Here is a 26,208-nt window from a genome sequence, read left to right as displayed (position 1 = left end):
GGAACTCTAACAACTGTAAATGTGCACCATACCCAACAGCTTAAGTTTCATTTCTCACTGGGGTGTAACAATCACTTAATGCCTCCTCCATCCCACTTAAAGATACATACCTTGTTACTTGATCTAAATTTTCTATCGTAAGTCAAATTACTTTCAGACATTTTCAGAAGAAAATGAAAATAATCAAATGACCATTCTTGAAAATGTACTTGGCTATTTTGACTACTCATAATCTTTGGATGTATGTATATACGTTCACATTTCCCCTCTAATTACAATGCATCATAAAGACTATAGTTTACCAGTGGATTGTTTTTGTTCCTTTGTTTAGGGAAATCAAGCATATCAAAAAGGTATTATGGGGTTAAATTTTTAAAAAATAAAGCCCCCTATGAGAATAGATGACCTTCCTCAAAAGTGGAGAACAAATCTTACTGACCTCCCCAGTCCTGGGTCAGAGCTTGGCACAGAATAGTGCTCAAAAATGTGCTAAATAGCCCTAACCGGTTTGGCTCAGTGGATAGAGCTCCGGCCTGCGGACTGAAAGGTCACAGGTTCTATTCCAGTCAAGGGCATGTACCTTGGTTGCGTGCACATTCTCAGTAGAAGGTGTGCAGGAGGCAGCTGGTCGACGTTTCTAACTCTCTATCCCTCTCCCTTTTTCTCTGTAAAAAATCAATAAAATATATTTTTTTAAAAATTTAAAAAAATGTGCTAAATAAATTTAAGTATGTTGACATGAAATCAATAAATTACAACAGGAATACAAACAGAGATGCCCTACCATCTCTCTCTTCCTTAATATGGTCCTCTGAGCTGACCTGCAGGAATTGCAAATGCAGTTCAGTTCTGCTGCTTTGTTACTAATGAGTAACAAAAAGTATTCTGGAGTGCTACATTTGAGTTATTTGGTTTCCCTGTGAGGCTGGGAGTGCTGGGCAATGAGCTGGGGTGGCAAGTGGAGGCCGGATGACGCTGAATTCTTATGGAAGTTTAGAGTCTGTCCTATTTTAAAGGATTTTACGCAGGAGAGTAACATGGTCAGATTTTCTTTTTAGATAAATGGCTCTGCAGTTACATGAGGGTGGATAGAAAGGTGGAGGATGGGTTAAGTCTGGAGAAGTGAGAGATAATGGCAGAAGTAGAACAGTGGTATAGCAGGGGCAAAAATCCCTTTGTGAGCTTTTTCTTATAGGATGCAACATAGGCGATGTAATCTCAACATGTCTAAAACAAAACTCTTTATTCCCCCTAAACTGACCCACTCTCTGTCTCTGGAAATTATAGAACTACTCATCACGTAGTTAAAGCCAGAAACTTTCAAGCCATCCTTAATGTTTGTTATTTTCCTCACCTCCTATGTCCAATTAAACACTATATTCTAGCTATCTCCCAAACCCATTCACTCTTTCCACTATATCCTACTCCACCATCATTTTTGCTTTGGGCTGGTGGACAAACTGCTAACTGATGTTGCACTTTGACCCCTGAAATCCATTCTCCTCATTGCTTCCAAAGCAATCCTTCTAATACACAATGGAATATGTCACCATCTTGCTCAAAAGGCCCCAGGGGCTTCTCCCTGTTCCTAGGGTAAAGTCCACGGATCTTAACAAGGCTTATAAGATCCTATCATCTGGCTGCCTAAAAGCAGTAAGAATTCCTAACATTACTGAGCGTTTCTTACGTGCTAGGCCAGGGGTGGGCAAACTTTTTGACTCGAGGGCCACAATGGGTTCTTAAACTGGACCGGAGGGCCGGAACAAAAGCATGGATGGAGTGTTTGTGTGAACTAATATAAATTCAAAGTAAACATCATTACATAAAAGGGTACGGTCTTTTTTTTTTTTTTTAGTTTTATTCATTTCAAACGGGCCGGATCCGGCCCTCGGGCTGTAGTTTGCCCACGGCTGTGCTAGGCACTTTGCTATGCTTTGCAAGAATTATTTCATTGTATTCTCATTGTGAAGCAGAATAATTAGCATTATTCTCATTTTGCAGATGAGAAAACTGAGTCAAGGAGAGATTTATGTAAGTTTGTGCTCAAGCTTTCACACTTCCAACAAACTGTATGCCCCAACTACACTGCATTACTTTCAATTCTTAGAACTTATCTGCTCTTTCTTACCATGAGTAACCTACACGTATTGTTCCCTATGTCCCCCTCAAAAATCTCATTTTTGCCAGGATAATATTTATTCATTCATCAAATCTCTGATTATATGTCATCTCTTCAGGGAAGTTTTCCTTTACTATCTAAAATTACATTATTTGTTTACTTCTTTATGGTCTGTCTCCCTTCAGTAGAATGTCAAAATTGTTGACCACTGGTTCTCTGTTTTTAGAATGGCATTCACCTGGGGTTCCATAACCAATGGTTGAATGAAGGCATGATTGAATGATGTGGGGGTGGAAACTCCCTAATGTGGTAACTTCATCTATTCAAACTGATAAGCAACAAAAGAAGCCAAATATAAATTTGTTCATCTACTAGATATTTATTTAGTAGCTTCCAGGTCCCAGCCAATACTCTTGAGAACTTACAGCCCTCCTGGGGAGACAGACACATAAACATGATTATAACACAATATAAGTAAAGTGCCTGTTAAAATTGTGGCAGGAATAAAGTGCAATAGATGCAGAGATGAAAAAAAGAATCTAAATTTATGGGAAACCTTTACAGTTGAGAAGAGTTTTGAATCATTTTGCAGGATGAATGAGTCTTGAAATATACTATATCAGATAGTCTATGTATTTCACTTATGAAAGGGGAGAGAAGTACCCACAATGTAGTGGGGTACTTTACATCACATTTAATTCTCACAATAGCTCTATTTTATTATTCCCATTTTACAGGTGTGGAAATCCAAGCTCAAACAAGTCCAGTGACTTACTTGTCCAAAGTTATGTAGTACATTAATAAAAGAGATAATAATTCGCCCCAGCTGGTTTGGCTTAGTGGCTAGCGGCCCGTGGGCAAACTACGGCCCTCGGGCGGAATCCTGCCCGTTTGAAATGAATAAAACTAAAAAAAAAAAAGACCGTACCCTTTTATGTAATGATGTTTACTTTGAATTTATATTAGTTCACACAAACACTCCATCCATGCTTTTGTTCCGGCCCTCCGGTCCAGTTTAAGAACCCATTGTGGCCCTCGAGTCAAAAAGTTTGCCCACCCCTGGGCTAGCCGGATGGCCTGCGCACTGAAGGGATTCAGGTTAAAGGCACATGCCCAGGTTGCAGGTTCGATACCCAGTAGAGGGCGTGCAGGAGGCAGCCGATCAATGATTCTCATCATTGATATTTCTCTCTCTCTCTCTCTCCCTTCCTCTCTGAAATCAATAAAAATATATTTTAACAATAAATAAATAAATAAATAAATATAAAAGATAATTTGAGCCTACTCTGTCATCTGACTCCAGTACCCATTTACTTACTATATTATAGTCCTTTGACCCTGTATTCCCCAGAGCCCAATTACTTGTTTTCACTATAACTCTTAACAAAATTGGTTATCTGGTTTCCCATTTTAACACAAAATAAGCAGCAAAATGAAAGGTTAAAGAAGAAACCAAATGAAGTATACCGACAATAAACAACGGAACTGAACACAAAAATTCAAAAACATGAATCATGTAGTCTTCTACAAGCCACCTTTAGCTATGCAACAGTAACTAATGTGCACAATGATGACCCCATTACCAAAAAAAAAAAAAAAGCAGTCTCAGGTAGAAAAAAAACGTTTGATGCTTAAAAGGGTAAACTTCAAGTTTCTAGAAAATTCCTCTCTAGTAACTCTGGATAAAGGAGTTATAATGATTATTTCCAAAGTAATTGTAAGAAGAAATATCCCAAGATTGTGAAGAGTCTTCATTTTTCTATTGCTTTAAACTAAATTCAAGCCAGAATAGAAAAACTGTTTATCTTAATTTCCATGTATACACAAGTAAATTATAAATTTTAAAAACTTCTCACACTATGACTTTGAACAGCACATGTGGAGTAATTTAGACTGACAAGTATAGAGGGCTATTGAGCATTCTTAATATTTAAGAACAACCTCTCCTAAAAAAAGAACCCTTTCAAGAAATCTTCAATAAAATGGGATAAATTGATTATGTACAAAACAGGAGGAAAACTATAATATGTTTAACCTGTTGCACTCACAATTTAAATGAGTACACATGTGAAAATGAAAAGAAACAAACAACTTCAGCAAACGCAGAGAAAGCTGGTTGAGTAATTTCCCATAAAAAGTGTTTCTACCATACATTCCACCTGAGTCCAAATTTTAAATCTGAAGATGTCAGCTTTTATAACAACATAAGCTTTTCTTATTTTATATAATTCTTAAAAGAAAGGTTGCATTTAGAGAACAGATCCTGGGGTTCTTGTTTTGTTTTTAAGAACAAGAGAAAGTTGTTTCACCAATTATCTTGAACAAGCTGACAAAGGAACATTTAATGTCCTTTATCATTTGAGAGAGTTTTAAATGTGAAACTTTCCACACAGAACAGTTTGTAGCAACGTGAAAAGCATACCGGCTACACTTCCCAACAACACGTAAAAGTAAATAAGAGGAAAAGTGAGTCTTCACTTGCAACTAACTGTAATTTTCACTTATTTTCCCAGGAGGAAGGTAGTTTCTGCTAAAACTCTCTAGAAAGACAATACCTGTTTACTCATATGCGAAAATTACTTTTTCCTTAGGTCATCTTGTACAATTTTGGCCCCCAATTCAATGTTTTATAGGACATTCTAATTTTAAGATGTAGCGTGAACTCATAATGAGTTCATATAACAACCTAGTAGAAGTAAACACGAAGCGACTTTAAGTGCAAGTAACATTTCACTATAGAGACAGTTCTCTTCCTTACCTGGACGCTCTTCAAAATAAACTCGCTTTTCTCTCTGACATCTTTAAAGGGACACCTCTTAGAAAGCATAAGCAGATGAGCAAGAAGCTTATTCAACCCATCCAGCGAGCCAGCATCTGAAAGCCCGTCCGATGGGCGGCAAGGTGTCTCTTTCACCGAACGAAGACACTCGGCTTTTCTCAAAATGACTTGCCTAATGTTTTCCAGGGCTGTCTCTCTGGTCGCTGAATCTCTGCTGCACAGCCCATCCCATCTCACTTCGTGCTCTCCTTCAGCCATGACAACCGGAGGTTTCTCTTGGCCGTCTTCAGTCACCTTTCAGCATGTCCCCAAAAGCACTTTGTATTTTTAAAACCAGAAATGTTAAGAGTAGTATCAGAGAAATGCAATCTTCATGAAAACATACGTCCGGGCGACATGTGGAACCAGAGTGCCTTTTCTATGGATGGCTTTCAAGCGAACGACACGATAGAGCTCCCCGTCTCTTCCTACACGAAGGGGCAGTCTTTTCGGGTCAGAGACTCCAAAACCCAAGTTGGAAAGTTGGAACCTCGCGGCGCCTGGCTCTGCCGGGCGGCGAAGAGTTGGCCGCCGTCTGGCGGGGTCAGCGGAGATCCTCGCGCGGCGGAGCTGTCAAATCCGGGCGCTGCCCAGAAAGGCTGGTACCCGCCGAGCGCCCTCAGCCATTCGGGGTTTGGTCTCGCAGCCACGGGGCTCTCGGGAGCGCTCCCGCCCCGCCCTCCTCCGCACCAGGCCCGCCCTCCCCGCGCCTCGGCGGCGGCCGGACGCTGGCGGGCCGCCGGCGGGCAAGGCTGGCCGACCCCGGTTCGCTCGCTGCCGCGGCCGAATGATCCAGGCGCTCCCGGGGGGCGGCAGCCTCCAGCAGTTGCGGTCTCGGCAGCGACGTAGGAGGAAAAGGCGTCTCCCGCCCCGTCGCTTCCAGGCCCTTGGGCAGATGCCGTTTCTTTTCCGACGTCTGCGCCCTCGCCCACCGCCCGCTAATCCAGACGGACGCCCGGCTGCCCTGCAATCCCCGAGCGCGGGGTTGCGCCGCGGAGGTGGCAGCGGCGCTGGGCCCGAGGCGCAGAGCCCGCCCCTTCGCCCAGCCCCATCGGTGGGGCTCGCCCCAGAGGGCGGGAGCGGGGAGGGGAGATGGGGTCCTCACCCCCAGTCCCTCCCCTTTCTCCGCCCGGCACAAACCAGGAGCCCAGGAGCCGTCCCAGCCCTAGCGCCCTCTTCCCCGCCCAGGCAGACGCGACCCGCGGAGGCAAAGCCATTGGAAAAAAGCCCCGCCCTCCGCGGGCTACCTCCGGACCCTCGTCCGCGCGCTGCCGCCAACGGCTGTCCGCTGCTACGCATGCGTCATGGCGAAAGGGGCGCATGCGTCTTAAACGGCATTTAGTCCGCCGCGGGGGGGCGTTTTCCGCGTACCTGGACGTTTGGATTCTGCGGACTGGAGGAGAAACAAAAGTAAGAGTTCAAGTACTGTAACTTTCACAGACAAGGCAAGAACAGGAAAGGGAAAGATGCATTTCTGGAAGAAACTTAATCTAATTTTAAGGTTAGCCTAAAAATAGTGCCGGTCTCTTTAATTACGCCAAACCTTTTATTTCAGGAGCTAGGGCGTCATTACATTGACTTCTGGGAAATGTAGTTTTGATGCTGCTGGCGCGTTCTGATTGCGACAGAAACTACAGCCCCCTGGAGCCACTGCGAGGTTTCCCGTGTCTGCCTGCGAGTCAACGGTTAGCACTCACGGAGATTGACTGAGAGCATCGCTTTGGTGAGAGAACCCCAGGCGAAGCTGCCACTTTTCCCTCCACAGGATTCTTCCTTCCTCCATTTCCTCTGAGGTTTTGGAGGCGAAGCCATCTGGGGCTGTCCAGGGACTTTTTCCAGCAATCTGCGTGAGAACGACTAGTCCGGGTGCCCAAATCCGAGGGCGCGTGGAGGCGCAGATGTAGGAAAGGAGGCAATCCGAGGGGTCGCATTAGTCCAGGCTAGAGGGATGCTCTGCAGCGCTGCCTCTGCCTCCGCTCTTTTTGGTGGATTCGTGCGGAGTGGGTTAGGGAATCCCTGTGCAGTCGCGCCTTTGATACTGCCTCGGGGTGCTCGGTGCTTTGTTTGCTCGGCCAAGTGACCTCCCCAGCAGGCCCTTGAAAGCGGGTTGTCAAATCCATGTTGTGTGAGGCTAAGGGGCAAAGAATACCCAGTATTCCTTGATATGGATTTTTGCAGGATTAAAGGATGTTTTGTGAAAAAAGACACATAAAAATATTCCAATTGTAGTATAGTGAAAGGATTCAACCATTTGTTTACAAAGTACTGTCGTTTTTATTTTTTTAAATATATTTTATTGATTTTTTACAGAGAGGAAGGGAGAGAGATGGAGAGTTAGAAACATCGATGAGAGAGAAACATCCATCAGCTGCCTCCTGCACACTCCCTACTGGGGATGTGCCCGCAACCCAGGTACATGCCCTTGGCCGGAATCGAACCTGGGACCTTTCAGTCCACAGGCCCACGCTCTATCCACTGAGCCAAACCAGTCAGGGCAAAGTACTGTTGTTTTTAAATAATTCCTTTTAAAAATGTTTCTTGATTGAGTTTGGAGAGTGAGAGAAGCATCGCTTTGTTCCACTTATTTATGCATTCATTGGTTGCTTTTTGTGCCCTGAGGGATCCAACCCACAACCTTGGCCTATGGGACAGTGGTCTAACCAACTGAGCTCCGGGGCTAGGGCTTAAAATAACTCCTTTTGGGAAGGGTAGTGGTGAGAAAGGTCTTCGGTGGACTCATAACCAAATTAGATTTTAATTCTTCACATTGCAGAATAGATGTGTTTCAAAACATGTCGCCTTTTGGGGTACTGAGTATTACAAGAGTGAAAAAGACACAGCCCCTTCCTGTCCGAGAGAAATCAATGGTTGAGCCCACAAGAACAGTGCTGTCTGATATAACTGGGGTGGCTCCAAAGGTCACTGAGCCCCGTCTTGGAGAGTCAGGGAAAGAGGACCCCAAAACAGCATATGGGGAGGCCCAGAAGTGGAAGGGAGTGGTGTTTCCAGGAAACTGCAGTAAGCCCAGTCATAGACGGTGTGGAAGGGGTGACTTCTTGTTTATTGATTCACTTTGAAGCTACAAAGAGACAGGTACTGTGAATTTTCCAGATGGATGCTGAAAGTGACCTATTCTTGAACAGATTTATAGTTTTGAAGAGTTGGTCTAATTTGGAAAGCCTTGCTACATGCTAAGCTACTGATTAAATGACAAAATACGGCCATTTTAGATTCTTCATCTAAACTAGATCATTAGGATGCTAATGCATTAAATGGAGTTCTGTCTCAGTTAAGGGTTCCATTCAGAAATTGATATATCCAAAATTACTCTTAAAAATCCCTTGGGAAGCTAGTACAGTGGAGTTCAACTGGAGAATTAAATTATATTTTAAAAGCGGTGTTGTCTTTTAAAAATATGTATTTTCTCTTTGAACTCTAGAATCACTTTGTTTATAAAGAGGTGCTCATATGATGAGATGTATCTGAACTTATGATCAACTGAGAAACCAGAAAATTCACATCACCCATATGCTCACTCCAGGGCCAGATGCTCATTGCAAATCAGGCAGAATTGTCCATACTGATTATACAGTAAATATTCATTTTTACTTTATTGCTGAGCTTATATTATTATAGTTAAATTTGTGACAAGTAAGGCCAGAGGATACAGTTTTTGTATTTATGTTAAAGTTTCATTTAAACTTTTAATGTTTTTGTCATTCGAATAGGAAAGAGTGATGCTATACTATATAATTTGTTTATTCTCTACAGATAATGGATTCTGAATTAATGCATAGTATAGTAGGGAGCTATATTAAACCTCCAGAAAGAATTTTTGCTCCATCATTCACCCAGAATGATGAATTACCTCGGAATCACCACTCTGTGAACTTTGAAGTTACCTCTCCGAAAATGCTTCAAAGTCCAAATAGCCAAGGTAATATTAACATTAAAATATCACTTAAAAATAGGGGAGTGGTATAAAGTGTGTTATATAAAATGTTTTATTTTTATGTAAAAATAATAGATTGTGTTTTTAACCTTAAACTACTAATTTCTATTATGTTGTTAAAAGTTTCTGTAAACTTACGCAAGTTATTTAACATTTTTTATTTTGGCTTCAGCTGTAAGATGACATATATCACAGATTTATTATAAAAACATCATTAGAAAATGGAAAATTCTTTGAAGAATAAAAGGTCAGATTTGGAATCCATCTAAACTAGATGATTAGAATGCTAGTGAGTTAAGTAGAGTTGTGTCTTATTTGAGGATTAAATTCAGAAGTAGCATATATCCAAAATTGCCTTGAAAATTCCTGAGGAACCAGTATATTGGAGTAACTACAAAATACAAATATTGTAACTTTTAAAATATAAATTTAGAAGGATGTTAAAACTGAATTAGAAAAATATTTATGACCCCAGGCATACCTTGTGTGATTCAGATTACTTTCTAAGATGCTGATTATCACTTTGTCTTTTAATATTCTTTGATAAAGGTTGCCGATAATAAAGGTAGCCTTATGGAGTGGAATAAAACAACCACAAGAAATAGTACTCCAAACCAGTGAGTCAGCCACAAGTACCATATAAAGAACAATAAGGATAATTTCTTGATCTTAATTGTAAAAAACAAATGATAATCTCTAGCAAACATCCTTCTAATTGGATATAAACTATACAAAAGATAGCTTATAACATTTATTTATATTCTATTCATCTCTAGTTTTATAGTTTGAAGTTATAACTGAATAGAAAGTGTAAGGTAATGCTTGAATATTTTATAACTCTGAACTTCTCTGAATCATGATGATATTAATATAACTGAAAAAAAATTTTGTAGTTTATGTGTGCTACTTACAATCTTTCAAGCTTGATATCAGGTAAACCACTAGGTTACAATTTTTTTCCAATGGAAGAAACTGTTCTTCATATGTCCTGAATATTAACACTATCTTGGACAAATGAATAATATATGTTTGTAGTTTGATTAAAACTGAACACATTAATAAGTGAAAAGAATCTTTAACTTTAAACCTAAATTTTATGTTAGTGGGTACTATATTTTTATTTTCTTTATTCATACTCAGATTCGTATGCCTCCTAGACTGTACATTATCTTTAAGTCTTACATCATTAGCTTTCTCAAACCTAGAAAAATCACTAAATGCAATCAAATATATTGTTTTTACAAGATATATTAGAAAAAAATTTCCTTTTTAGAATTTTTGTTATTTTCCATTTTTATCAGAAATATGTATTATAAATTTTTCTGGCTAACAAAAATATACTGGTAACTTATATGATTGTAAGTATTCAAATATTCTCATCTATAATATCAAGCAATTTTTTTTTTCAACAGCTCTTATTTTAGCCTTAAAAACTCTTCAAGAAAAGATTCACCGTTTGGAGTTAGAAAGAACACAAGCTGAAGATAACCTGAACACCTTATCCAGAGAAGCAGCACAGTATAAAAAGGCCTTGGAAGATGAAACAAATGAGAGAAATCTGGTCCACCAGGAACTGATAAAGCAGAAAAAAGGCAAGAAAATTCAGTAGTTCTCAGAAGCAAGGAGTTACTAAAGTTTACAATTTGAAAATAATAAGCCCAGTCTAAGCAGATTTACTCAAATATATTTATTCTTTTATATATTGTCAAACCCTGAAGCCTTGTTCTCAGACATTTTGATATTTGCAGGAAATAAATATAACTTTGAACTTATTTTTATATCTGTTTTATCCCGGTTCATAAATTTTTGAGATTAAAAGAAAAACTGTATTTAGGCAAGTTGTGTTTAGAAATTAGAATAGTTTCAGAATTCCGGCAAACTCCAATTTAACCTGGACATAATTGAAATGCTTTATAGCATTAGTTAACACGTTTTTAAAATTTGAAAACATAAGGCAACACTAGTAATTAAGCAATATAAAAACAATAAAAATGAATATAAAATAAAAACTTGAGTGGTTAATTAGATGAATTGGACCAGTAGGTGGCAGTTCGGTGGAAGTTATGAAAAAGACATCTGGACACGGGTTTTAGAGATTTAGAATATAAATCCTTTATATAATTTTACTTCAAGATGTGGCTTTCTGTAACATGACACTTGCCCTCAAAAACAGGGTTCAAGTTTGTGTTTCAACTTGTGGAATGAAGAAATGGGGAGAAATATTTTTCTGAGGTAATTGGACAAAAGTGGAAGAAAGAGCTGAGGAAAGTAAGAACTTAAAGGATTAAAAAGAAATTGTTTTTCACCTTATGAATTGAACCATGCTGTCTTGTATTCAAGAGCAGAGGAAAGTGGGAATGGTAGGATGCATATATCTGAGTTTTTGAAAGAGAAGAAATGTATTGATAGGAAAGAGACATTGGGGCCTCTATTTTTCCAGTGAGTGTCATTTCCCAGGGACAGCCAGAATCCTTATCATCTCACAAGTCACTGGCATCTTCCCCTTTCAGATGTATGCTCTCTGGGTCCTTAGGCAGAGATAATGTTAAACCAGTGATACATAATTAATGAAATATTCACAAAATGTATGTTTATAACTCTGGAAGAGTCAGTACGTAGAACTAACGAAGTCTTGAACTTTTAACTCTTGGTTGAATTCATATAATGTATTTCTTATGGTAACCAAATCTCTGGCCTATGTGAGAATCAACTAATTGACTCATAATTACTTTTCTTTTTCATAGATATAAGTATACAATTAAGCTCAGCTCAGACTCGCTGTACGCTCCTAGAGAAGCAACTGGAATATACAAAGAGAATGGTTCTCAATGTAGAGCGAGAGAAGAATATGATCCTAGAACAGCAGGTGAGCATATTTCTATAAGAAACATAACTTCAGGTCTCTATGGTGACAGAGGGTACTGGACTTATTGAGGGGATCATTTCACAATGTATACAAAGATGAAATCACAAGTTGTACACTTGAAACTAATATAACATGATATGTTAATTATGCCTCAGTAAAAAAGTAAGATGTAAATTAGATGACACAAATTAAATACACAAAAAAAGGTAAACTTGCCCTCAGGAAAAAAGAGAATATTTAATGTTGTGGGAAAATTGTCATATTACATTATAGTCTTAAGTAAAATAGGATATAAAGTTGTATATAGGAGATTTCCACTTAACAGTGATGCAGTCTAGATCATTTAGACCAACCTTCCTATAGAGGAAAATAAGAAAAACTGTACAGAATATTAACACTCCGGTGTGGGGTGAATTTCCCGCCAAAATATAAGATGGCTCTGTCTTTTGGTTTTGTTCCATCCACCAAAAGGGTGGATTACAAACAAATATTTGGTAATACGCAGTTACAATCGGCCCGAGTTTACACGTTTCCCGCACTCCACCGCAAATCTATATGAACCGAGTTAAAGACGGCTCCCGCGGAGTACGCGCAATTCACGCGAGCCGACTTAACTCGTTTCCCCCACTCCAAGTGTTAAGAAGAAAGACAGAATCGAAAGAAAAAATACACAAAGGCATTGGAGATTTAATAAGTTGATAAAAAAATCACCTATTCAGTATTATCTGTGTGCAGACTTTAATCCAGAGAGGTAGGCCTGATATTTCAGGTCCCTTCTGAGTGCATTTCTGGTTCCAGAACAGTCCATTGAGAGGCTCAATAATGCTTTTGACAGCCATCCTTTTGGGGTTAAGGAAATTAAAGTTAGAATTCATGGCCTATCAAGAATAGGAACCCTAGTATATCCTCTGTGCTCAGTCTTTGTAAGGGTGAACAGTAGAAAAAAACCCAGATTACAACTTTGCTCTAGGTCAGTGATGGCGAACCTTTTGAGCTTGGCGTGTCAGCATTTTGAAAAACCCTAACTTAACTCTGGTGCCGTGTCACATATAGAAATGTTTTGATATTTGCAACCATAGTAAAAGACTTATATTTTTGATATTTATTTTATATATTTAAATGCCATTTAACAAAGAAAAATCAACCAAAAAAATGAGTTCGCGTGTCACCTCTGACACACGTATCATAGGTTCACCATCACTGCTCTAGGTTATCAAAGTAAGTCAGAAAATCTTAGTCCCTGAAATTGTATTAAAGTGATACTGAATTGCTAATAATTCTCAGGTACTTCAAATTATTTCTACAAACATTACTTTGACACAGTGAGAAACTTTCAGAGATAATGAGACAAAAGGAGATAAGACACTAAGAACAAGATATAGCCTACTTAATAGACTATCTATAAATACTTTCGCAAACTAGCTCCAGTTAGGTACTGGCTCTAACAGACACAGTCTTTAAAATACTTACTCTTGTGCCCTGGTCAGTGTGGTTCAGTTGGTTGGAGCATTGTCCTATGCACCAAAGGGTTGTGGGTTCAATTCCTTGGTCAGGGTATGTAAGGAAGGCAACTGATCAACGTTTCTCTCTCTAAAATCAGTAAAAAACATATCCTCGGGTGGATTTAAAAGAGCCACAGTAAGATACTACTTCATATCTACAGATTAGAAATAATTTAAAAGTCTGACAATTCTGTGTATAAATGAGGATACAACACCCAGAAGAGCAACCACTTTATCTTGTAAAGTTCAGCATACACATTCCCAACAGCCTAGAAATTCCTATCCTAGCTATAGTAGACTAGTGACTTATAATAGTTTTTAAAATGTTTTGACATACAATCTACAGACAGTGGGAGGTACAGATCTTAAGTATATAGTTGATTATTGATAAATGCATATACTCATGTAATCCACAGCCCTATCAAATAATATAATAAAAGCCTAATATGCAAATCGACCGAACGGCAGAACGACCAGTCACTATGATGTGCACTGACCACAGGGGCCAGACGCTCAACACAGGAGCTACCCCCAGCCCATAGGCCCAGGTTGGCTAAGGTGGGTGCCAGCAGGGGGGCCCCGATCACCACATTGGTCGCCCCACAGATCAGCCCTGATCGCCGGTCAGGCCTAGGGACCCTACCTGTGCACAAATTTTGTGCACCGGGCCTTAGTCAAATAATAAAACATTTTCATCAGAAATTATTTCATCTCTTCAAAGTTATTCTCTGTTCTCTCCCTACCTCCCAATAAGACAATTACTATTCTGACTTATTTTACCTTAGAACTTTATAAGGTAAAATCTTAGAACTTTGTATACTCTTTTTTATCTGCATTTGTTTGTTTTTAGCATAAAGTTTTTAAGTTTCATCCATGTTGTTTTATGTATCAGTAGTTCATTCCTTTTTATTGCAGTGTGGAATTTCATTATATAGATATGCCATAATTTGTTTACCCATTTTCCTGTTGATAGACATGTGGCTTGCTTCCAGTTTGGGGTTATTATAAACTAGAGGCCCAGTGCTTGAAATTCATGTGGCTACCGGCTGCTGGCTGGGGCCTCCCTTCATTCCGCACCATCCACCGTGGTCAGTGCATGTGAGTGATCAAACTCCCATTTGGTCGAACTCCTGAGGGGACACTTTGCATATTAGGCTTTTATATATATATATATATATAGACTAGAGGCCCCGAGCACAAAATTTGTGCACTGGGAGGGGACGGGTCCCTCAGCCCGGCCTGCACCCTCTTGCAGTTCGGGACTCCTCGGGGGATGTCTGGCTGCCGGCTTAGGCCTGATCCCCCGAGTATCGGACCTAAGCCAGTAGGCGGGCATCCCTCTCACAATCAGGGATCCCTCACTCCTTACCGCCCACCTGCTCGCTGCTCCTTCTCGGCTCGCTGCTCTTTAGTGCTGCCGCGGAGGCAGGAGAGGCTCCCACCACTGCCGCTGCACTCGCCAGCCGTAAGCCCAACTTCTGGCTGAGCGGTGCTCCCCCTGTGGGAGCGCACTGACCACCAGGGGGCAGCTCCTGAGTTGAGCATCTGCCCCCTGATGGCCAGTGTGCATCATAGCGACAGGTCATTCTGGTCGTTCTGCCATAACGGCCGCTTAGGCTTTTATTATATAGATAAAGCTGCTATGACCATTCTTATACATATCTTTTCTGTGGACATATGTTTTAATTTCTCTTGGGTAAATATGTATTAGGAGAATTGCGGAGCCACAGGGTAGGTATATGTTTAACTTTATAAGAAACTACTAAACTGTCTTCTAGAATATTTTCTATTACCCCTTGCCCCCTCACAGTTGCCTTTATTATTAACATCTTGCATTGTAATAAATACCATTACAAAACAGTACATACTAGTAGGTATGCATATATATGTATAACTTTCTTTTTCTCCATGTTCTCTATGCTTTATTCCTCTGATAGCTGCTTTTCTTTGTTACAGAGAAAGGGTAATTCAATGAGTAGGTTTGGTCACCCTGTGTGCAATACTATTTAATACAGTTTTCACTGGTGATGTTTTTCTTAGTTGAAATGTTATATAAAGATGCACAGAGTGTTTGCTCCATTAGTGCTAATATAGCACATCTTTTTTGCACATTTTATTTCTCCTTTAAAAATAATTGATTTTCTTGGCCTTTGTCAGTAAAAGTAGGTGCATGTATGTACATTTCTGTGTTTGTGTTGTTATTGTTTGTTTATTTAGAGAGAAGGAAGAGAGAGAGAGATGTGAGAAAGAAACATTGATTGGTTGCCTCCCATATGCATCTCAACTGAGAATCGAACCCACCACCTTTTGATGTTCAGGATGACATGCCAACCAACTGAGCCACACTGGCCAGGGCTGTACATGTTTCTTATGACAGATTTATATTGTACCTAAACTCGGTGCATGTAAATGCATGTTTCTGATGACATATTTATATTGTGCTTTGAATTCTGAGAAATTGTATTATTCTTGAGCCATTGGCATCACTTGCCAAATTCAGGTTTTGTTTTATCCTTTCCAGACCCAGCTTCAAAGGGAGAAAGAACAAGATCAGATGAAGCTGCAAGCAAAACTTGAAAAGCTTGATCTCTTAGAAAAAGAATGTTTTAAACTTACAACAACTCAGAAAACTGCTGAGGTAAGCTTCCACTTATTTCTTTGAAGTAGTGGTGCCAGTAATAAATCTTTAGTATTATGCATAATTGGCTCTGTATGTGAATATGCAGTAAATCTTAGATTTATAAAACTTTGTTAACAACTTTTAGTAATCCAAACATGAATTCCTGCCCATGGAGATGAAAAATTAATATATTCTGTCACAGCATGAATGAGCTTGCCTGTTGATGTAAAATTGTAATTTTGGCTTCTTCTGAGATGACAGAACATTTTCATTTCAAATAACTTACCTAAAAAATATTGAGAAGATTGTCTTTCACCACTTGCAGTTAATTAAGTTAAGCCTATCCTATGTCCCTTCCTGAAATGCCCTCTTCTTTTTCCACCAAAATCCTATTTATTCCATAGGACTTTCTCCGGTCCTGCTTTCTCTACGAAGCTTTCCTTGAGTTCTCCAACACTCAGGAAACTCTTCCTTTGAAATGGTGTTGTCCTCCTATTGTGAACCACACCAAGGATATAAGATGAAATACTTATGTGCCTAAGTATAGACATGGTCTGGGTCAAGTCATATTCATTGCTTTGTTGTTTGTTTCATGTGTTACTTTTGATTTCCTGGATATAATATAAGATATTAAGTAACAAGGACTATATCTTATATTTCTAATCTTATATTTCTGATGTCTTCCTATCCCTTCCCTCCTCCTCCAACTGTGCCCTTATTGTATGTACATGGTGGACATTTATTGTGATTTGTCTGTGTTTTGAGTGAAACATTGAGATGCAAGAATATAATTATTTGACCTTCTAGACCTTTAATATCCCTCAAAGTTTCATCATTATGGTTTTGTTGCTGGAAGTTAATGCCTATGCATGTACATTCTTTGCTTTCCCTTTGTTTTTATGGTCAAGGAGCATAGGAAGAAAGCCCAAAAAAACACCTTACCATCTTTTGCCATTACTTTTTTCTTACTTTCTGCTCTAATTTGCCAAATTATTAAGAATCAAGACCCCCCCAAGGACTCTATTTGGAAAAGGAACAAAGGGTAGTTGGCTCTAGTTATTTTATTCTTTTGCAGGACAAGATTAAACATTTAGAGGAAAAACTTAAGGAAGAAGAACATCAGCGTAAGCTATTTCAAGACAAAGCTTCTGAGGTAAATAGAGCACTATATCATGTATCACAATTATACTTTCTTTTGTTGTTGTTAATCCTCACCTGAGGATAATTTTTCCATTGATTTTTGAGAGAGTGGAGGGGGAGGGAAGGAGAGAGAGTTGATGTGAGAGAGACACATCAATTGGTTGCCTCCAGCTTGGTATGTGCCCTTGACTGGGAATCAAACCTGGGACCCATTGGTATGTGGGCCGATGCTCTAACCACTGATCCTTTATTTTCTTAACTGAAGCCTAAATTCTGGACTCTAATTTCTGCTTCTAGCTCTTTAGTTTTGTCTGTTTATTGAAATTCTCAATAAGCCAGTACATTCATATACTGGGATGCATTCCAAAAGGCCTTTTGGTGTTTTGAAATTTTGATAAATAAATACATGTATATATCAACTCCTGGTCATAGATTGTTTTCCATTTGGTTGAGAGAATGAATAATTCTCTTATAAACAGAAAATTATTGCAATTACCAATAGATTTAATGACTTTCACACCACAAAAACAGTATTTGGGGTTTTCTTTTCCAAAAAGTATTTTTATCTTTATAAACAGACCTGATCTTTCATTGTAAAGAAGCTTGTTAAAAATCAATTTTATAAAGTTTTGTCTTTAATACTGTAGCTTCAAACTGGACTTGAAATCAATAGAATTTTAATGTCTTCAGTATCAAACCCAAAACAACCTAAGGAAAAGAAGAAATCTTCAAAGGTATGCAAACATTTTATTTTTATTTGCTAATACTTATTTATTCACTCTTTTCATATTTATATCTATTCATTCCCCCCCCCCAAAAAAATTGAAGACACTTATAATAAAAGACATGTAATACTATTATGAAAAGGAGATAAAAATATGAATCCAGTGATGATGGTTTGAGGTAAAAGGATAGAAAATTCCATAAAACCTCCACAGCAGTTGAGCACAAAACCTGGCTGTGTTTGCTTGACAATAAAAGCAAAAGGAGCAGATAATGGGCGGTATCACCTGCCTTTGTGCACTAACAATAAGCATCCAGTGTTTCTAGAAAGGCAAACGTTTCCTAGTACTAACTTCTTAGAGAAATTATCTTGTGATACTATGTAAAACAACAGAGGCCAACAACACAATAGATCCCACTCTGAGTACAATAAAAAGAGAAGGCTACATAATATTAAATTATAGATCTATGAAGTAATTTCTCTAGGGATTTTCTTTTTACCCTAAAAATAGAACTGGAAAGTTAGTACTTTATAGATGAGTTGATGTTTCGGATAAATGGTATTAAACCTTCTTAATTATCTGTAGTGGTAAGAAGATTTCAATCCCTTTTAATCTTATGATTCTGAAATTACAGTTTTGATGACCATTATCACTATTTACTCAACATGCGTGTGATTACTTATTGTTTCTGTGTGCCGTTTGCTGTGGAAGCAGAGACGCTTTTTGAGAATTCTGGCCACTGCCATAGGCTCACCCTATGGATACAGTAATATAGAGAACATTATACTTACTTGGGCTACTCTTTTATTGCATAAATAAGAATTACTATTCAATAGTCTGGCTGTATTTTTCATAATTTTTTTTCTTTCAGAGAATTTGCAAACTGCAATAATTAAAGCATTTTCCCAGTGAAACTGTTTTTTTTTTTCTTATTTCCTTTCTTAAATATTTGTTCTGTATCTTGTTTGCACAATGAGATTAGAAGCTGCAAAAGCAAATAGAAAATTGCTATAAGTAATTTGCCAGTGGGGAAAAAATATGAATTATTTTTATATTTGTGTTTTATGACATCCTTTGATGAGTTAGTGGAAATATTTTTTTTAATTTTTCTATTCATCGTGAAAATGATGACGGTAGAGGGAGAAGTAAGGTAAAAGAAATGAAGAAAAGAAAAGTAGCTTCTACTAGTAAAAGCCCAGGCCAGCCTCTATAGGGCCCGTGGGTCCCCTACCTGGGAATCATGCAGTCAGGCACTCAAATGAGGAAAACTTAGCCCCTGCTTCAAAGCCAAGCCCTCAGCTTCTGCCAGTCTCCAGCTCTAGCTTCCCTAGGGGGGTTCACTTGAGGTTCAGTTTGGTTACACCCAGCTGTCCCCTCTACAGAAGCAAGTTTACCTGCCCTGGGCTTGGGGATAAATCAGTTTCCCATTGGGAATGATGCCTGCCTAGCCCGCAGGCAGGGCTGAGCACTTGGTCCTGGTCCCAGACTGTAGCCTCTGAGTCTCACACTTTGAATGCTCCCACTCTGAGCCACTTTCCCTTCCCCCCACTGAGCTCATTGGGGGTATCTGGGACTTGGCGGGGCTGATCCACACTGTCTCCTGTTGGGGGTGGTGCCTGCAAGTCTGTAGGAGATCGGTGGGCACTTCTCCTTCCCGAGGCAGTGGTGGCTGAACTCGCAGGAAGCTTGGATTTGCTTCCTCGCAATGTAGCCACACAGCCCAGCACTTGCCCGTCTGGCTCCGGGACAGAAGCCTCCCCAGGAGACACAGGTGAAAATCCCAGCTCTGTGTGGCTCCCTCCCCTCACCACCAACCCAGCAGGACTGGGCAGGCCCAGCAGCTCAACAGGTAGGGGGAGGAGAGCCAGCTGTGTGATGGAGGTAGGGGAGACGGTCCTCTTTCCCAAGTCATACAGTTTACTCTGGATCTCCGCCAGAAAATAGAGGGTCCCTTAAAGTCACTGCTGGGTGTAGCCAGCAGATCCCTCAGCAGGACCCAAGTGTGGCAGCTTGGCCTCACCAGCCTTCCTCCCTGGGGAGTGACTCCCAGCTGGTGCTCTATTCCTGGGTGTGGTCAGTATCCCAGGCCGGCTGAATCCCCACTGAATCCCCACTGATTCCCACCACCTCTTCCCATCTCTGTTGCTCTGGTTTGGGGATCCTTGTGTGGGGTTGAGACCCCAGGCTCCTGGAAGTGCAGGGGAGGGAATTCCGCAGCCGTTCTTCCTCAGGCTTCTCATTGGCCCCTGCACCTGTGTGAGAAGGCTATCCCTTTCCACGTTTTCACCCTTCTTACCAGTCTCTATGTGGCTTCTGTACTTCATGGTTATATTTCAGGTCAGCTAGCCTTCAGTTGGTTTTTCAGGTTGATTGTTCTGTAATTTAGTTATAAATCGATTTGGGGCTGGGAGCAGTGGGCACAGCTTCCAAGCTACTCTGCAGCCATCTTGGAATCTCTGTATATTATACTGTCCTATGCCAGCTATTGCCATTGTGAGACACTGGTTAAAGATAGAGGGGACCTCCCAGTAAAATGTAAAAACAAAGCAAACAAAAAAAAGACACTTATGGTAAGGATATGGAACAATCATAACTTGGCTAAAACATAGATTGGTCTAGTCACTTTGGACATTAACTTGTAAAGTTAAGAATGCACAACTCTATGGCCCAGCATCTAACAGAAACTCCTATTTATATACACCAGAAGGCAGGTACAGAATGTTCATAACAGTGTTGTTTATAATAACAAAAAGAGTCCAAATGATCATTGAAATGAGGAAGAACAAATAAAGCTTCTATAGCCATAAGAAGCAGTGAACCACAGGTATATACATCATTTGAATGAACCTCATAAACTTAATGTTGAGTAGAAAAAGCAAGTTGCTGAAGAACAGAAACAAAATAAGTCTATTTATATAAAGTTCAGTTATCTAACCCTGGATCTTTTCGTGTGTTTATTTGCCATCTGTATGTCCTCTTCAGTGAAATCTCTGTTTTTTGCCTATTTTCTCATCAGATTATTTATTTACTCTTGAGCTTTGAGATTTATTCATGTCATTAATGTCTTTTAAAACATTTTTCTTTACTTTTTCCCTTCTAAATATTTAGAAAACTAAATGCTTAAAAAGAGGACCACCTCAGCAAATGTATTCAAAGTTTGGATCAATGCCTATGTTGTCTGAAAAGGTGAGAGGGGAAAAATAAAGATGCTTGTTCAGAAAAACTCCTGCTTTGTTGTAAGTTCTATTTAAATGCCATCCGTCACTTGAAATTGTTCTCAGCTATTTCTTTTCCCCCAAAGCCTGCCAGAGCGTGCCATTCTGTAAATGCAAGTGTGCAAAACCTCCTTCAGATGGTGCAACATTATGGGCCACAGATTCTTCAGAAACCTGCTGAAGTTGCTGAGCCTAGATGTCTCTACAAGCCTACTAGAACAACTTCCCAGTGTAAAGTGGTACCTCCTCACTCCAAAAAATCTGTTTCCATTTGTGACAATTTGTCTGAACTTTTGATAGCAATGCAGGAAGAGCTGGACCAAATGAGTGTGTAAGTATTTTTATTTTTTACCATAAGAAATAGCAAGATATTTAGATATTATTTTCCTTCTTAGTCTTAAGAGCAGTGCCACTTACAAATTTTTGATGTCCTTACTTAGTCATTTGGACTTATTTTGATCTGTAAATTTCTTGTCACTGATTTTTCATTGTATTTATTGATACTACTGGATTTAAATTTTCAACTGTGTATAATCACTATTTTTTTTTATTAAAAAATATATTTTATTGGTTTTTCACAGAGAGGAAAGGAGAGGGACAGAGAGTTAGTAACATCGATGAAAGAGAAACATTGATCAGCTGCCTCCTGCACACCTCCTACTGGGGATGTGCCCCCGACCAAGGTACATGCCCTTGGCCGGAATCGAACCTGGGACCTTTCAGTCCACAGGCTGACGCTCTATCCACTTAGCCAAACCGGTTAGGGCTGTATAATTACTATTGATCTAATCTAAGGAGTCTCTGTATTCCCAAGATCTCAACTTATAGCACAGTATTACTGTCATTCTAACAAATGAGTTCTGGTGATCTTAAATTATAACTCACAAAAGAAAGATTGTGTTGGTTTTTTATAATCTTTTAGTGATATGAGTGATTTCATTAGACAAGTAGGAATGTAGTCTCTTGTTTTAAACTCTGGCTAGTCTGCATTACAAGTTGAAGCATCCATAGCAAACAAAATTCTGTATGGGATACATATTTTTAGCCCCAAGTTTAAATACATATTTAATAGAATTTCAGAAAATATATGATTTGGCTAGCCAGCTAATTGAACTAAGACTAATATAGAAGAGGTAACTAGTTCCTTTGGCAGTATTTCTTTGAGTAGGCTATCTAAGGAATTCTCTGGCAAATATTTCTATAGCTGGAATTCTTCCAAAGATCCTACGTTAATAATTCCAAAGTTGGAACTAAAAAGAATACTTTAATACCTCTACCTAAGGACATCAGAATAGTTTGCTACATTTAGCTATAAACATTAAGAATTTGGACTTTTTTTAAGCTTCTTTAAGACCCTGAGTCTAAGATATTTCTATATATATCTAATCTCAAATCACAAGAACCTATTTATATTTACCATATATTCAATTAGATAGCCCTAATTATAGGCACAGACTGTCTTTGAAGATTAATATTTAACTCTGACTAAAATTTATGTATCTAATATTTGCTTTTCTTTCATAGAGAACACCAAGAGCTACTGAATCAAATGAAGGAAACTGAAAGCCATGCAGTCTGTGAAGACATAGAATGTGAACTAGAGCATTTAGTCAAGAAAATGGAAATTAAAAGAGAACAGATTTCCAAACTGATGAAGCATCAAGATAGTGTAAGAAAGTTTTAGTAAAAGATTTTAATAAAAAGAAAAAAAGATTTTAATAAAAGGATAATATGCCTGGATTCAGTATATATCTCTGTATGACCTTCCAAATTTGAGGTCTGTATGTATGACTTAGTGAAAAGATGATAAATAGGAGTCACTCGGGCCTATTATAGAATAGAGCCATCTGTTCCATTGGAATAACATGGCCTCCTCCAGAACTCTCCAAGATAAGATAATGAATACGGAGGAAGAAAATTTAGTTATGTATTCAGAAATGTCTTTGGGAAAATAGTGAGTACATGCTGAATTTGCTTTATAACCTTTCCAGTTACCCTTTTAGCATTTTCCCCCTTATTCCTCCCTTCTCTGATTCCTTAATGAAGCCCCTTATGTTGACAGGTCTCTAATTCAGTACCATACATGAACCTGGCTCCTTAAGCAGTACCCAATCCTATAACCACTATTTCCACTTTCCCAGAAAAAAAGCTGTGCTTTGCTGCATTCCCTGAGTATCTGTGCTGTAGTGAGGTGGTGAGGGAGACTCTATCCTTGCATGGGAATTCTTAACTAAGAGTGGCATAATAATTTTAATATTTTAACAGAGCAATCATGGACCATTATTATCTCCCAAAATAATAACTTTGCAAGTGAGAATATTAGCATTATTACACTGCTGGAGCAGAAGGCAGAGGGAGTCTTTCTAGGAACTCTCAAGTCACGTAGCCATCTGCCTGTGTAACAACATTAATATAAGTTGGTGATATATTAACCTCACAATTAAGCCTCCCCCACTTTATAGGACAGTAATAAAGGATGCAGGATTTTACTGCCTTTCTTCTGTGGCCAAGAAAGAAAGAAAGAGGGCCCAGCTGACATGTCTCAATGGTTGAGCGTTGACCTCTGAACCAGGAGGTCATGGTTCAATTCCCAGTCAGGGCACATGCCCAGGTTGCGGGCTCCTCAGTGGAGCGTGCAGGAGGTAGCCGGTGGATGATCCTTTCTCATCATTGATGTTTCATCTCTCTCTCCCTTTCTCTCCAAAATCAATAAAAATATATTTAAAAAAGAAAGGAAGAGGGAAATGAATGTTTTGAAGCAAGTTTTTACTTTACTGGCTCTTAATGCTATAGTAAGTAAAAAATTTTGTATGATTGTGCTAGGATGAAGATTACATAACATACTTCCTTAAGAGAAATTTGAAGAGAATAGAAAAGTAGTCATTTTTTTTTAATTTAGGCAGTGTGAACATAAATTATATTGTGAAAATAATTATATTCCATAATAGCTGTAGCAGCATAAATTTTCAAGTATTTTATCATGATAAATTTAATGTCTGCAATTAAAATGGCCTTAGCAAATAGAACATCAGGTACAAATTAGACATGCATTAGTAAATAGACTAAATAATTGACTGGACTTGGAAGAAATGGGTTTGGCTAGTTGATAGGTTTTGGTTTTTTTAAAATTCTGTCTGTCCAACCATTACTAGATACTCCTAATGAGATAAGGTTATTCCCTTGACTTTTTTGTTGCTGTTACTGGCATTCAGTAGTACTTTAAATTCAGGAATTCTTTTAAGTAATATATATGTATTTTGATTCTATAAACTTGATGCTCATTGCTAGCACCCAGTCTTTGCTGTTAATATAGTCTGAAAGGTTCTCCTCTCTTTTATAATTTTTACCCATTTCATATCACTTGGAGTGCGGGAAACGAGTTAAGTCGGCTCGCGTGAATTGCGCGTACTCCGCGGGAGCCGTCTTTAACTCGGTTCATATAGATTTGCGGTGGAGTGCGGGAAACGTGTAAACTCGGGCCGATTGTAACTGCGTATTACCAAATATTTGTTTGTAATCCACCCTTTTGGTGGATGGAACAAAACCAAAAGACAGAGCCATCTTATATTTTGGCGGGAAATTCACCCGCACTCCAAGTGATATCCTCCACAAACCTTTCTCTCAGCTTCTCCAGCCCACATTGATCTTGTCCTGCGTTGGCCTTCTCTGATACACAGTTTTTGTCCTATTCCAAGTTATCCCAGCTTGAATTATTCTCTAGCTGTCATGTTTATGCTTTTCTTTCACTAATAATAGCAGTGAGCGTCTTGAGAACAAGGAGCTTTATTTCTACCTGACTAGCACAATAGTAGGCATCTAATAGGTATTCAATAAATAAGACCTTAATGAGCTTTTTAATTTTATGTAATCTTTAACCATCAATCCAGTCCATGTATTATAGGTTATATCTTTAATGTTTTTTATTAAAATGGTAGATCTTTTTCTCTCCAGGTTCGCAAACTACAGCAAAAAGTTCAAAACTCAAAGATGAGTGAAGCTTCATGTATTCAACGAGAAGATAGCAACCCTAAAGGATTAAAGAACATAAAATATAGCCCCAGAAAATGTCTGCTAAATCACTCTCTTCAGAAGAACAGCAACTTTCATCCAACGCCAGTCCATAATCTTCAAATGAAATTAAGAAGAGATGATATCATGTGGGAACAGTAACACTATAGCAAAACTGTCACCTTAAATGAACTGTCAATGAGATCTTATATTGTTAAAGTGGTTTTAACTTAATATATCTATGAAATTTTGAATTATGTTTCTAGCCTCTATAATGTGTCAGGTTGTAGTATTTTTTAATTAATGCCTAATGATCTAAGAGTCCCAAATAATAAATGATATGCTGGGGTTTTTTTTTTTTCTTATTGACTGAAATACTAATCTCACCATATTTTAGAAACATTGTTCACTTTCAGATATCTTAAGCTAAATCTGAGAAATTATACTGGATTGATGACATTTAAAATTGAGCTTCAATTTGAAATACTATTTCAAGTACCGTCCCACTTTTTCATTTAGGCCTGTAACCCTAAGAACCAATATAAAATTAACAGAGTATGGAAAGGTTTTATAACTTTCCTAGCACTTCCTCCCTATCTTGTTTTAGAGCTATGAAATGAAATGTTTTTCTTTTTTGGAATGGAAAAGCTTTGTGAAGCCTTTAGCCCAAGTTTCTATGACAATTACCAATACGAACCCATAGTTACTTCAATTTTAGATGACAACCCAACTGCAAAAGCTTTCCTCTATTATTCCCATTCTCCTTTACAAATCCTTTTATTTATAACTACAGCTTTTGGCGACTTTTAGTTTTTGCATTATATATAATATTCATCAGTATAAATTAAGAATGTGATTTTCAGGACCCACAAAGCCAGCATATTTTTAATAGGAAATTATGGGAAGAAGTTGGACGTTTTATTACCTCATCCAGCAAAAGTTGGAGGAAATATAGTACATTCTTATTTTTTATATTTTTAAATCGGTGCTATAAAAGATTTCTGTGTATTTGTATGTTTTATAATAAATTAACATTTGTTGACCTATCTTTCCAGGAGCCTTTGGAAGCTAGTATGACTCTTCTGAACTTTTTTGTTTTCTCACTGGAATCCCTCAGGACAACTAGAGAATTGCAGTCATTAGCTGAAATAAAATAGGAGGCTGACAGGAAAGGCAAACTAGGAGGGAAGAACTCGGAAAATAGGGTAATAGTTTAAGAAATGATGATTCCAAGGGGAAAAAA

General features: G+C 38.7%; 2 protein-coding genes across 8 annotated transcripts in view; one reads left to right on the top strand and one right to left on the bottom strand.

Annotated features, from left to right (window-relative positions):
• Positions 1-5,589, bottom strand: part of SESN1 (sestrin 1) — a 115,871-nt gene extending 110,282 nt beyond the window's left edge. For 2 of the 3 annotated variants that reach the window (XM_023765132.1, XM_023765133.1), the window contains exon 1: positions 4,878-5,558. In XM_023765132.1, coding sequence (XP_023620900.1) covers positions 4,878-5,156 — 279 coding nt within the window. In that variant the 5' untranslated portion in view covers positions 5,157-5,558. Of the gene's footprint in view, positions 1-4,877 lie in introns of all 3 variants that reach the window. The other variant, XM_006101690.2, reaches the window with a different exon arrangement.
• Positions 5,590-5,703: 114 nt separating this feature from the next.
• CEP57L1 (centrosomal protein 57 like 1) lies at positions 5,704-26,036 on the top strand. Of its 5 annotated transcripts, XM_023765135.1 has the most exons (13): positions 5,704-6,347; positions 6,493-6,660; positions 8,377-8,528; positions 8,709-8,874; positions 10,302-10,481; positions 11,634-11,755; positions 15,779-15,895; positions 16,953-17,030; positions 17,665-17,751; positions 20,851-20,928; positions 21,044-21,288; positions 22,482-22,626; positions 24,909-25,127. In XM_023765135.1, the coding sequence occupies exons 3-13, from the start codon at positions 8,466-8,468 to the stop codon at positions 25,125-25,127; spliced, it is 1,500 nt and encodes a 499-aa protein (XP_023620903.1). In that variant the 5' UTR covers positions 5,704-6,347; positions 6,493-6,660; positions 8,377-8,465. The 5 variants fall into 5 exon arrangements, with proteins under 5 accessions (XP_023620903.1, XP_006101749.1, XP_006101750.1 ...); XM_006101687.3 differs by lacking the exon at positions 8,377-8,528; XM_006101688.3 differs by lacking the exons at positions 5,704-6,347; positions 6,493-6,660; positions 8,377-8,528 and adding an exon at positions 6,681-6,784.
• The last annotated feature ends 172 nt before the right edge of the window (positions 26,037-26,208 follow it).

Source organism: Myotis lucifugus, unplaced genomic scaffold, assembly GCF_000147115.1.
Source record: "Myotis lucifugus unplaced genomic scaffold, Myoluc2.0 scaffold_378, whole genome shotgun sequence".
Classification (NCBI taxonomy): domain Eukaryota; kingdom Metazoa; phylum Chordata; class Mammalia; order Chiroptera; family Vespertilionidae; genus Myotis; species Myotis lucifugus.
This window is presented reverse-complemented; position numbering and strand designations above follow the sequence as displayed.